The sequence below is a fragment of the Toxorhynchites rutilus genome, chromosome 2 (genome assembly GCF_029784135.1).
Source record: "Toxorhynchites rutilus septentrionalis strain SRP chromosome 2, ASM2978413v1, whole genome shotgun sequence".
In the NCBI taxonomy this organism is placed as follows: domain Eukaryota; kingdom Metazoa; phylum Arthropoda; class Insecta; order Diptera; family Culicidae; genus Toxorhynchites; species Toxorhynchites rutilus.
This window is the reverse complement of record NC_073745.1, coordinates 205,566,847-205,580,741: the sequence shown is the minus strand read 5'-3', so window position 1 is coordinate 205,580,741 and position 13,895 is coordinate 205,566,847. Positions and strand designations below refer to the sequence as shown.

Here is a 13,895-nt window from a genome sequence, read left to right as displayed (position 1 = left end):
TTGAAGAAGAAGAAGAACATAGGAAAATATATAACTAATTATAATAAGAATTAATTTTTGTACTGGTACACTCAAAGCCTTCTGATAATTTCTCAATACTTCTTTTGTTCCATCCTTTTATGTCCCAGTAGCGTTACATGGCATTCTTCTAGTATTAAAATTATTTCAATATATCCATTTCCATTTTCAAACGAAGATCAATTTCGTTAGCGTAAACATCAAATGGTCTAACAACACTTGTCACTATGTAATTGTTGTACATATACGAATTATATTGTTCGAATTATCCCATTTTTCTTCAGAGTTTTCATTTTTCATGTCTGGTTGGAATATGTTTGGTTGAAATATGTGCATTATTTTTATGCGACCCCTTCTCCTTTCCAGAGGAGTAAGAGGTGTCATACCATCATAGAAGCATTTCTCGTATCCAAAAACCCTCACATCCCAAATTTGGCTTCATTCGCTTGATTAGCTCTCGAGTTACGCAGAAGTTTGTGTTTCATTTATATGGCAGTCCCCCTTTAGAGAAGGGGGGAGGAGTGTCGAACTACCATAGAAACGTTTATTGATCCCTAAAACCTCTATATGCTAAGTTTGATTCGATTTGCTTGATAAGTTCTCGAGATGAACTATAATATAAATTCTAATTCTTGTAAAATCGAAGGTGCCATTAAATTTATCGAGTTAGAGAAAATATCGAGTTACAGAACATCGAGTGAGGGAGAGTTGACTGTATTTGGGAAAGTTGTTGAAAATTATAAGCAAATTCATAAAATTTCATGAACATGGCGGTATAACACGACAAACATATCAAAAGAGCTTATTTACTATAAAAAAGACAATAAATTAGAAGTATTTTTTAAAATATCTCGAGAATGGCTGGATTTAGAAGAAGATTGTTGAAGAGTTTTTTTTGTTTTAAATCACATCAAAATCCATAATTTGTGACTAAAAATGATTTTTAACATACAAAAATTCGTAAAAATTCGATTTTCCACAAAGTTCGTCAAAAATTATTTTACCATCTTGGACTCATTTTTTAATTTTTCTAAATGATTTTTTTATGAATAATTACAATACATATACAGGTCGGACTCGATTATATACAGACTCGATTATATGTGATTCGATTATATACAATTTTGGACTCGATTATATACAGTTCAAGATTTTTTCTTATATTTAAAATATGACTTATTCTAAGAAAAAATGTAGCCTTTCAACGATAAGGTGACATTTAAGTGGCTATTACATGTACAGTGGGGTAAAAATCGTGATTTTTGAAGATTTTGCTTGAATTTTCACCAGGAATTATTTATATTACAGCGAAATTAAGAAAGATAGAAGTTGGGTGTCGAAGAACAAATTGTAGAGCGGTTAGAGAGCTTCAATTTAATTGATAGAAACAATCAGGTATAATATAAATTTTTAGGATAAAATTTATAATAACACATTAAAAATATTAACTTTGAAGTTTTTCACTTCCAAAATATTATTTAAATCCAATAATTTAGATGTTCCACTACTATATCCTATACTAAATTTTCTCATCTTTCAAGTTAAAGCGAGTATCGTCTACCACAGCGTACTTTTAAATGTAGAGCCTGTAGACGCTATACTTTTAAATGTAGAGTTTGAGGTAACAGAGTCCGAAACAAAAAAAAAGTTCTATAACTCTGTCATTGTTGAAATTTCAACATAGGCGTAGAAGGATTTTTTTCATTAAATATGATCATCTATCACCTTCTGAGAGAATTTGGATAAATGATTTTTTTTATGTGAGAAAGGTGTTTTCTGACTTTAAGGAGATGAATCTAAAATCAAATTATTTTAAATTCAAAAAACAAAACATACATGCAGAAAAAACGAATAATAAAAAAAATGACTCGATTATATACAGGATTCGATTATATACAGTGAAAATAAATCCGAATTTGTGTATAATCGAGACCGCGCTGTATATATATTTAAAAAAATTAGAATTGAAAAAGGCAATAAATTAGAAATGTTTTTTCAAATATCTCGAGAACGGCTGCATTTTAAATCACATCAGGATTCATAATTTGTGGATAAAAATGATTGTTAGCATACAAAAATTCTAAGTTTCGAAAATTCATAAAAATTCGATGTTCCACAAAGTTCGTCAAGAATAGTTTTACCATATTGTACCCATTTTTAATTTTTTTACATGACTTCTATTTCACATGAAAAATAAAATAAAAATATGTATATATATTTTAGATATCGCACAATGAAAGTTTTTTTTTATAAACAAAAAAAGTACTGATTTTTATTTCACAGTGCATATTTTTTTCACGTTCGGACATCAATACTCTATAACTCTTTCTAAGACACGAATTCGGTAGAACTCATAGTTTTTGAGATATAAATTATCAAAAATTTCTCTTACTAAAATCGATACGACATTTTCAAAAGTTACACTTGAGTCAAAAAATTCCCAAATGCTATGGAAAACTCATATTTCCTCCAACTTAAACGGAATACAAACTTTCATTCGAATCAAAAATACAAGTTTTTAAAATCTGCATTTTTAGTTCGATTACATTTGAAAATGCACAATATAGAGTTATATTCTCCTAACCATGAAATAAATGAATATATATATTACCAAAGACCGTTACCTTACATCAATTAACATTCCCTTTTTTCTCCACCTTACAGCGATGGCCGTTAACGTGTACTCCACCAATGTGACCACAGACAACCTTTCGCGGCATGATATGCTATCGTGGGTCAACGATTGCCTTCGCTCGCAGTTCACCAAGATTGAGGAGCTGTGTACAGGTGCCGCCTACTGTCAGTATATGGATATGCTTTTTCCGGGATCAGTGCCGATGAAACGCGTGAAGTTTCGTACCAATTTAGAGCACGAGTATATTCAAAACTTCAAAATTCTGCAGGCAGCCTTCAAGAAAATGAATGTGGATAAGGTAAGTGCGCACGAGTTTGTGCTCGAAACGAAATATTGGGTGGTTCGCTAATCAGTTCTTCCTGGGAGTCCAAAATCAGAAACAATTCGACAGATTTTATCCACATATTTTTAATCAGCCAGTAGAGTTTGATTTTATGCTTTGACTATTAAAATGTCACATGGCCATTTGTGCGATCTCGTTCCTGTCTAGGTCATACCGGTGGATAAGCTGATCAAAGGACGCTTCCAGGATAATTTCGAGTTTTTGCAGTGGTTCAAGAAATTCTTCGACGCGAATTATGACGGTCGAGAGTACGATGCTATCGAGGCTCGTTTCGGTATCCTGTTGGGAATGGGTGCCATCCAGAATGAGTTGGGTGTCGGCGAGCTTCCTAAACGATATATCCAAGCTCCAAAATCGCAGAAGCTACCCACTCACCATGCCCCTTCTACCGGTAGTGTGATTCTGTTTCTATCATAGAACCAAATGTTGGTTTTTGTGTTTCTGTAAGGCCGAATGAGGAGGGAGAAGAAAAGTGGATAATTCTCACATATGGTCCCATCGATAGAGTTGTCTACATCCATAATACGAGCTTCCATCGCAATCCGCTTCGGTTAAACTCATTTTATTCATCTCTCCTAATAGGCCATGGGTTATTTAACAATCGGACACATCGTTTTGCGTTCCTATAATTATCACAGTTTCCTTAATACACTGCATACATACCATTTGTCATGGCTTTAGTTCGTTAATTCATTATTATTTTCTTCTTTTCTTTTCTAGATTATCCCAATCGATAAACTAATCAAGGGTCGTTTTCAAGACAATTTTGAGTTTTTGCAATGGTTTAAAAAATTCTTCGACGCAAACTATGATGGTAGAGAGTATGATGCTCTACTGGCGCGGGAAAACTTACCGATGGGAATGGGAACTGCCGGTGCACCGAAAGGCAATGGTGTTGCACCCGCGGCTGTTCCCCGCAAGACGCCACTCGTCTCATCCACAGCACGAGATAAAATTAAACCGAGTATGTGTTCTTCTTTATTATTTATTACTCTCCCCGTCATTCGTGTTGCTTTTGTTTTCTATCATCGTGTAAATCTTCTTTTGACAAATTCTTCTCCCATTCCACAACGTAGAGTGTCCTACAAACCGTGGTGTAAGGAGGTCTGGTAATCATAGTGCATATACTCACAAACACTACTGCAGTGGCGTGACATCACTCCGTTCGTTTATTTCGTAAACGCTCAGCAAAAATCAATGAAGCGTGCGACAAAGTGACGTGTTTTTTTTTGTTACTAACACGGCTATGATTTCCAGACCTCTTGAGGACATTGGTCTCTACGGAAGATCCAATCGGTATTACGCGTGAGCTCTTTTTTATCAAAGCTTTTTAATGTTCGTCGTTTCTTTTGATGCTATGTAGGTTTACAATCGACACTTTCTCAAGTGCATGTGGATGTAGACTTACGTTTTAGTATATAATGTGGCTTGTGATATACTGTTATTCAGTGCTTCAGTCTTTATGATTTCTCAAACCGTCAGAACACGCACGTTGGTTTGGCGTTATCGAATATAGAATATTCTAGTATCGCATTATCTAATGATACGTTACGTATTATGATAGTACTATTGATCGGATCGTATTTTGCGTTGAGTTGTTAACATAACAACTCATGTTTTGAATGAGCATAGGAATGGATTTCGAAGTCATCCATAGTATCAATCTGAAAATTAATATTGATCATTAATTGCCATCCGGATCTGCCATGTAAAACATGAATCAAATCTATCCCTCGCATAAATCTCGCACTACCCACAATCTGTAATATACACATAATCAAATGCTAAACATTTTATTTTTTGGCATTTATTAGAAAAAAAAACTCATGCAGAAAGAACGTTCATTTGCAATTTCACTACAACTTCAACTTTAGTACGATTCGTTTTCGAAACATGAAACATTGTCACAATGTCAAAATTGAACCGGGTCATTTATGGAGAGTTTTTTTTTCAAAAATTCACCTTTGTTCTAAGTCCGATCGAATCAGTATTAGCCGAACGAACGTTATTGTACGCCAAGACAAACATGCATTTGTACTGCTTGGTCAGTTTTGCGTCGAACGAATCACAGAATGTAAAATTCGAGTTCGATCGGATCATCAAAATTGATTAGATTCTAGAATAAGGGTGATGAACTCAGAAAAAACCAAGAAATGGGTTCCCGGGAGATAAGATTTTACCATATACAAATCATTACTGCAATTTATCATAGGATTATCATTTTCTAGCTACGAATAGTTCTATTTAAGAAGCACTCAAAGGCCAAAGCTCTTTAGAGATTATAGGATGAGTTCACAAAGTTTCAAGAGAGGCCTCTGAACAGAAATAATATTTTGTACAGTAAACTAAAAGTGTTCGAAATACAGTTTCATGAGGTTCACATAGTTTATTAAATCTTGCCAAATACAATGAAGTACACTGAAGTCGCTTTTTACCCGGTTTTATCGCGTTTTTTGAAACGCGGCTTCTGGAATTTACGCGGTTTTTTTCGTGGCACGTATCAACCGCGTAAAAATTTAATGTATATTTGTATTGTGTCACTAATTAGAAGCTGAGAAATGTAAGAAGAAACAGATATCATGATTGTAGCATGCAAAAAAATCATCTTTCTTGTTTTGGGCTCAATTTGTCTCAAACTGGCTCTAATTGAAAAAGTACACTGCTTAGGAGAAAAGCTGCAACTCATCACGCTGATTTAATTTATTGTTGCTCGTTTTCATGCTCAATTGAGAAAACTTCATACTAAATCGCAGTTTTCAATCGCGAATTGAAACATTCATTTATTCGAGCAATTTATATTCAAATTTAAATTCCGTTGTTGTATTAGTGGTGTAGTGGTAAGCATAACTACTATTTTCTCCTATGTCCTGGTAGGTTGTGCCCCATTCACCCCAAACACGTTTTCCAGAAGCACATTTATTCGAATGTAACACATACCCGAATGTAAGAAATACCCGAATGTTACATTTACCCGAATATAACAAATATCCGAATGTGACATTTACCCGAATGGGACGTTCACCCAAATGAAGATGGAAAAAATCCGACAAATCAGTCTATGAGTTTTGTCGAATCTCCTGTTGATAAATAAGATTAAATCAAAACAACATGAAAGAGCAATAAAAATATGAAGTAAAATGAGAAATTATAATGAGGAAATTCGAAAAAGATGTTGAAGACTTCGCTGTGTCATTTTAAGAAATTAGTGTAGGCACGATTAACATGCCATCTTCTTTTCGTATTCCTCTTTAAGGCTGAGAAATCATTCAGAAATGATCACGGGCTATGGAATATTGTAAGCATGTAATTTTAACATAAAATATATAAAGCATAAGTGCCATGAAAATGAGAAAACAATTGATAAGAAAAAAAATGGTACTTACGTATTTACGCCACCAGAGCGCAATGTTTATCATGAATTTATTATTTCGTGATGAAATTTATTCTTAGGTCAATGTAATGGGGGCAACGTCCCCATTTAACTCGGTCCATTTAAGGAACCGAGGCGGCCTCAAGACGCTGAGGTGACGCGATCCGAGTCGGCCGTCGACCTGCCGTCGGAAGCGGTGGCCTTTCGCAAGAAAATATTTGTTCCACCGATTGCCCGGTTAGTTAAAAACATAGGAGATGATTCTATAGTTAGGTCCGACCGAGCGTTGCGAGCGTTGGACGACATACAATTGTTAAGTGCATTACGTTTGCCCGGTTAATTTTTGCTTTGAGATAAAGCTTTCATATTTCGATGCAAAAATTTACCGGGAAAACGTAATGCACCAGGCAAACATATGTCACCCGACGCTTGCGGTCGGTGGGTCGGTGGCCAACTCGGATTAGGATTGGGCGATCTTGGATCGATCTTTTCGTCTCCGATTTCAGATTTTTTGGATCGATTCTTTATACCCCAAAAAATCGTGAAAACTGATCTTTTCTTTTCGATCTTTCCTATCTTTTTGATCGTAGGAAAATGTTTGTGAATTTGTTTTCCAGTGAACATTGAATTTGATCTCACCAAAAATAACCTTATAATAAATTTCATAAACATTGGAGCCTTTCAAAGTTGTTAAATTAACGGTCGCAAATTTAGGAGAAACAGTTTTGTAAGCTTGGTCATTACAAAACAAGTACACAAATTATATTTACACCATCACATTCACTAGGCTGACAGTGAAAATTGTAATGAAACTGGATGGTGACATCAGTCCAGCGTTCTTTTCAAGAATTGAGACTACTACCGAGATATCCAAATTCAAGACTACCAAATACCAAACTTATGGCGCAGTTGGATTTTATGGGATTATTGGCAGCGCAGTCAGGATGAATACAATTGAATTTCTAATAATAATTTTCAGTTAATTTGTTTGAATAAATGAAAATGGCCCTGGAAAATATAATTTTTCTAAGCTTTAAAGTTTTTTCTGAGACCTCCATGCAGAGAATCAAAATAAAATGCATTTGATATTTCAATAGAAATGTGAAATGTTCATTCTATGTTTGAAGAAAAGACAACACTTATATAGGACAAGTAAATAAATTGGAAAAAAGACATTCGATTTTTGAAAGATCGATTCAGCAAAGATCGATTCTTTGCTACCGATTTAATCAGTGAATCGATCCCTATGCCGTTTTGAAAATCGATCCATCAAGATCGATCTTTTCCAAAAGATCGCCCATTGCGTCACTTCGGTGGCTTGGGGCGCCCTCGATTCTTTATCCACACTAGATGAAAATTTTATCCCCATTACATTGGCCTCAGAATAAATTTCATTACGAAAAAATAAACTTATAATAAAAGTTGCTCTACGGTGGCGTTAAACGTTCTATCTATATAGATGGTATTCGAGTGACCATATTTCTCGTAAATGCTTTGGAATTTCGTCGTGTTATAATACTGTTCCTTTGTTTTCCTTCGAACGCATAGTCTGTCTTTTTGACGTAGGACTACGTCTTTCATTTCTATACCGGGGTGTAAAATCAAAGTTTCGAAAACGAAAGCGTTACGCCGGAGACCGAGATTTTGAGCGTTAATAGCTCCTAAACAACTGAACGACATGGTATGATAAACACTTCATTCGAAAGATAAAATGTCTACGCGTTCTATACTTGTTACTTTTTGATCCAAAAACTTGTTTCAATAGTCTTGAAATTGCTTTCAAAACAGGCTATTGAAATCACCAATCGGTATATAAGCGAGCGCCGCTCGGAAATCCACTCAGTTCTAATTGAACAGCGATTGGAGCATGTTATCGCTGTTGTGGTGAAGCTCTTCGTTTATCATGAAAGCGCGGATGAACGGTGTCACCAAGAGCCTGTTTGTGCACCTTAGGCCAGACATGAATCCATCAGGAGGAGAGCGATGCCACAAACGGTTCCCCGGGAAAATATCGAAGCAGCCGCTACACACATACACACACACACATACACGCGCGGAATTCTTTCCGTTTGGATGCCATTCAGCATCGAGAAAGATCCGGAAAATAATCTGCCAGTTCCTCTGGGAATTTAAAAATACATTCATGTGAAAGAGTTTATTTGAATGTTTTCTATCCATGTAACACTGTGACCAAATATGTTTCAATCAAGTGCTATTAACAGATGGTTATCGAGTTAGCATAAACCACTGGTGGGCTTCCAGTATCGAGGAAAATGTGGAAATATCTATTCGTTACTGAAAATAATCTGCCAGTTCCTCTGGGAATTAAAAAATACATTCATGAGAAAGAGTTTATTTTAATGTTTTCTATCCATGTAACACTGTGACCAAATACATTTGGTTTTGTGATTTTTCAATCAATCGCAATTAACAGGATAGCTTCTGAAGATTATTCTTCCCCATCAGTAGGATATTTTCGTATCCAATATTGGATGGATAAAACCTTGTACCTCCAACGTAACGCTCTCGTTTTCGAAGTCCCCCAAATATTCATTTATTCATTCATTCAGAATGGATTCAGATTCAACTTCAAACAAAGAATCACTGAATCAACGATAGTCCTACGTCACCATTGCGGTTATACCATAGATATAACCCACTTTCTGTTTTTTTTCTATTTTAACATATTTCAAATCTAGAAATTTTATGTCGACTGCTTGAAACTGACAACTTTCTTCTACGTGTATGGGCTATGTGATCCAAATGGCTGGATGGATGACAGCTTCTAATTAACCCTCTACAGCCCAAGCCCGCCTTTAGACGGGTTTCGCGGATTCTCTTTTTAAATTATTCAGACATTATTTTCGGTGAACATTGGAAATAATGTCTGAATAATTTGAAAAGAGAACGTCTAGAACGTCTTTAGAATATTTTCATCTATCACACATACACATTGTTTTTATGCTGGCAGCTTTCTGCTATGAGTATTTTATGTTGAAAGTCGGAAATTCGAGATAAAAGTGGAGTAGGTTTTTTTTAGATAAATAAAAAACTTGGGCGCTAGAGGGTTAAATATAGCTGTAAATATTACGTTCGGGAAAATATTGCATTCGGGTAAATGTCGCAATCGGGTAAATGTTCATTCAGATAGATGTACCATTCGGATACCTGTTACATTTGGGTATTTGTTACATTCACGTGATAGGAATTCGGGTGAATGTCTTTCGGTTGGCTGTCGTTCGGGTAACTGTCTTTCGGGTAGATGTTACACAATCGCGCTGGTAATCCTTTGCACTCGAGTGACTCTCTTGCGGCGTTTGGTCGATAAGTAATGTCAACTCGAATGGCGTTGGTGAAAAGTGCAAAAAGCAATACAGGTCGGACTAGATTATCCGTAGTATTGATTTTTTTTCACTCCGGATAATCGAATCATAAAAAAATTAAAAAAAAAACTCCGGGTAAACGTAAAATAAATGATTCGCACTGATTTATTTGTATATTGCAGTGTCGTTGCCAGAAATTGTCTGGCGACCCCTGGGGGGAGGAGCGATGTTTTGAAAATCGCGAAAAATATCACCTTGTTACAGCCTATGGACCAAATTATTATTCAAATGGTCAAGTCCATCTACAAGCAAAAGGTCATGCGTGAGTTTCTTGGAGGCCAATCATCGGTTTTGGAACCACATCAGGTGCGTTTGAAATGAAACAGCTTTATGTGAAATCGATAAAGTTATTACTTGGACCGCTGCGAGAATTATAAATTTATGGGAAATTTCGAATTTTCGAAATTTTGGTGTCGCCGTCGCCGTTACAGCTGTCAATAGTTTTTTGAAACCCGCAAAATCAGCTAAGGAATATTATCAAAAATTGACTCTCTGGAACTCAGATGACAAAAAATATTCGAGAAGACAGTAGTTCTCGACGTTTCGTGAAATTTGAAGACTCCGATTTCATGTACTCACCCTTTGGGTGATTTTATGGTTTTCGAAAAACTCAAACATTGACGTATTGGCGACACTAGTAAATATAGTCCGATTGAGCTTGAATTTTGTATAGTGTATTTTATGACGGGAATCAACATTTTGCATGAAGTCCCGTACTTAATTATGACCATTTTCATTGGCACTCTAATGCACATCGTTACTCATGAATTTGTTTTAAACTAAAATAAATAATAAATAGCCAAACAAATTTTATTAACTTTATTCTGCGATATATCATAACATATGAAGATGCTAATTAGACATCTTTTGAGAATTCAAAAAATGATCTTGGACTATCCAAGCCAATTCAAAGTTTCATCAGTTTTTTTTGTATTTTTTGGAACAATCTCAGCACTCCTAACCCAAATTTTCCTTATCCTTACCACGTCCATGATTATTTGAATGATCATATTAGATATATATGATTATTGAATTAATATTTTCTTTTGAATTTATGATTTTTAAGTAAAAAGTACACCGTGGATAAGCTATGAAGCTATGATATGAAAACACGATCATACAGATCAGATGACATTTGTGAAAAATGCATTTCAGAAATGGTTTTCAACAATGATACGTGTGGGTTGATACTAGCAGCAATTCCAAATGAAATCGTTCTAAAAACTTGTATTTTTGATTCCAATGAAAGTGTGTATTCCGTTTGGGTTGGAGGAAATGTGAGTTTTTCACAGCAATTGGGAATTTTTTGACTCAAGCGTAACTTTTGAAAACGGCGTATCGATTTTAGTAAAAGAAATCTTTGATAATTTATATCTCAAAAACTATGAGTCGTACCGAAATAAATAAGAAAATTCATAAAATTTCATGAACATGACGGTATAACACGACAAACATATTAAAAGGGATTATTTACTGTTAAAAAGACAATAAATTAGAAATATTTTTTTAAATATTTCGAGAATGGCTACATTTAGAAGGAGATTGATAATAACCTTTTTTGTTTTAAATCACATCAGGATTCATAATTTGTGGCTAGAAATTATTGTTAACATACAAAAATTCGATGTTTCGAAAATTCCTAAAAATTCGATGTTCCACAAAGTTCGTCAAAAATAGTTTTACCATCTTGGGCCCATTTTTTAAATTTTCTGCATGACTTCTATTTTGTATGAAAAAATTTAAAAAAAATTAAAATATGTATTTTGGATATTGCAAATTGAATTTTTATTTTGTAAATAAAAAAAAAGAGTACTATTTTTTTTTCTCAGTGTACATTTTTTTCATATTCAACCATCAATACTCTTTCTAAGACACTATTTCGGTACGACTCATAGTTTTTGAGATATAAATTATCAAAGATTTCTCTTACTCAAATCGGTACGTCCTTTTCAAAAGTTACGCTTGAGTCAAAAAATTCCCAATTGCTGTGGAAAACTCATATTTCCTCTAACCCAAACGGAATACACATTTCATTCGAATCGAAAATACTCATGTTTTGTTATTTGTCGATTTCATTTGGAATTACTCCTAGACGTGATAATTTTGGCGCTAAACAAATACTTATCATGAAATCCCTCGTATATAACAATCCAAATTATGCTAATGTCAGGTTTTTAAATTACGTAATGCTTGTTATCAATATCGAAGCGTCACGGTTACAGATGGTGTAAACTTATTTATATATGCTTATTTTCGTGTAATTGTTGGTTTTGCACGTTTTGTATATATGACGTAACTTGAATGGGTGTATGGGACGAATGCAAAATGTAACCTGACATATTATTTTTTCAGTAGCTCTCAGATATGACATTGTCTACTAGAAAGGCTTCCATCATAAGTTAATATCCTCTCACGAAATATTGTACACATGCGAGTTGTTCATAACAATATTTGCTTTCATAACAATATTTGCTTTCTAACGGTGAAAGCTTCGACGGAAATCCGAGACAAGCATGTGTTTCTATACAAGTTTTATTTACACATTCGTCACAAATTTTTATCGCATGCTTTTTAGTTCGAACACGGTTATTTTTTTTTTGTGTTTATTTACTCATGCAATATTATTTGCCATACCTAACTTGTATTTTTTCGCGATAAAAGCATAGAATCATAAGTGAAAATGAGCTCATACGTAATCCATCCACGTCACTACTTAAATACCACTTAAATATGCAAAATTAATCAACTCAAACCCACCCACCTTCCTCCTCTTTCGAAATTTTATACTTATAATCAAAAACGCAAGTATTTTAACTTAACAAGTATTTTTTTCTTATAAGTTAGTGTAGCAAGTAGCGTATTACGTGCACTAAAATGCAACTTTCTTTTTTTTTTGTTTGTTTCCATTTGTTGTATCATGAACTGCCTTGAACAAAACCACTAACCTTATCCAGTGTCCAAAGTTACGCCCAGTAGACCTGCCGCTCAGACATCCAGTTTAGAGCGCAAGCCTACGGGTGGTATAGGTGGTACTGCGAACGCTAGCAGCAAGTCCTCGTCGCAAAACAGCGTGACAAACCAACAGGTCGAAGATCTGACCACGCAAGTCATGGACATGCGATTACATTTGGAGGGACTGGAAAAGGAGCGTGATTTCTACTTTAGCAAGCTGAGAGACATCGAGATTTTGTAAGCGCTAGCAATTATGTTCGGTGATCTGCGGGTGAGATACTAATGCTTTTGCGTATTTTCAGATGCCAAGAAGACGAACAAAACGATACTCAGAATCAGCTGATCCAAAGAATTTTGAACATTCTGTACGCGACCGAGGTAGGTGTAAGTCTTTTTTTTATTTTATCTACTTACACTTTTTTTTATTCATAGCAATAAGGCGATATATAGACAAATATTGTAGGATGTCATTGAAATTCATTTGTGGATTTCTTTATCTATTATATTTAATGTTTCATAAATAGGAATCGGTGCAAATGTTCAATAGAAGCCGGCTGAGAACTTGAATAAGATCTCGTTTGACATTCAGTAGAAATTAACACGTTGAATCCAGAGCCAATATTTAACAGGCTTCCCGTTTAGCCCGTTTGTAGACTCAAGCTGCCAGTTATCATCGATACTTTCAAAACAAAAAGTTAACTGTCGGTCCGCAAGGTGTGACAGGACCGGAGGGTCAGTCAGTTTGTCAGTTTTTTTTGTCAGAAAGAAGCATATTATTGTTTGTTAGTCACTAGGTTGTCTCGTTTTTATTCGAATTGTTGTTCTGGGACACGTTTCCACCTTTTCTTAGCGCGGCTCAACCAGATCATGATCAGTTAGGACAAGTGATAATGGCTGGTGAATACGTGGGGTAGCACTTCTCATTAAGGTTTTTTGACGTAGGACTATGTTTTTGATTTCTAAATAGGGGGCCACTCTAACAAAAATGTAACGAAAAATTAAGGGATTGAAATCCCTATTACGCAAAATCGTATTACAGTAATCATTCGGTAACTGAACCAAAAAGAAAGTCTAGTTATCGACATTCGCTTTCTAACTGGGCCGGCATGTAATCGTCAAATCAAATCAAGGGGAACTTCAATGAATGTTTGATTGGTGTTTATATTGGAATTGGATGAACAAAAGGATTCCACT

General features: G+C 34.9%; 1 protein-coding gene across 10 annotated transcripts in view; it reads left to right on the top strand.

The window, feature by feature from the left end:
• The window catches only part of LOC129765017 (microtubule-associated protein RP/EB family member 1), a 44,977-nt gene that overhangs the window by 23,670 nt on the left and 7,412 nt on the right, over positions 1-13,895 (top strand). For 5 of the 10 annotated variants that reach the window (XM_055764789.1, XM_055764791.1, XM_055764790.1 and 2 more), the window contains 4 exons: positions 2,683-2,951; positions 3,717-3,960; positions 12,704-12,938; positions 13,004-13,085. In XM_055764789.1, coding sequence (XP_055620764.1) covers positions 2,685-2,951; positions 3,717-3,960; positions 12,704-12,938; positions 13,004-13,085 — 828 coding nt within the window. In that variant the 5' untranslated portion in view covers positions 2,683-2,684. Of the gene's footprint in view, positions 1-2,682; positions 2,952-3,143; positions 3,388-3,716; positions 3,961-12,703; positions 12,939-13,003; positions 13,086-13,895 lie in introns of all 10 variants that reach the window. The other 5 variants (XM_055764797.1, XM_055764794.1, XM_055764798.1 and 2 more) reach the window with 5 other exon arrangements.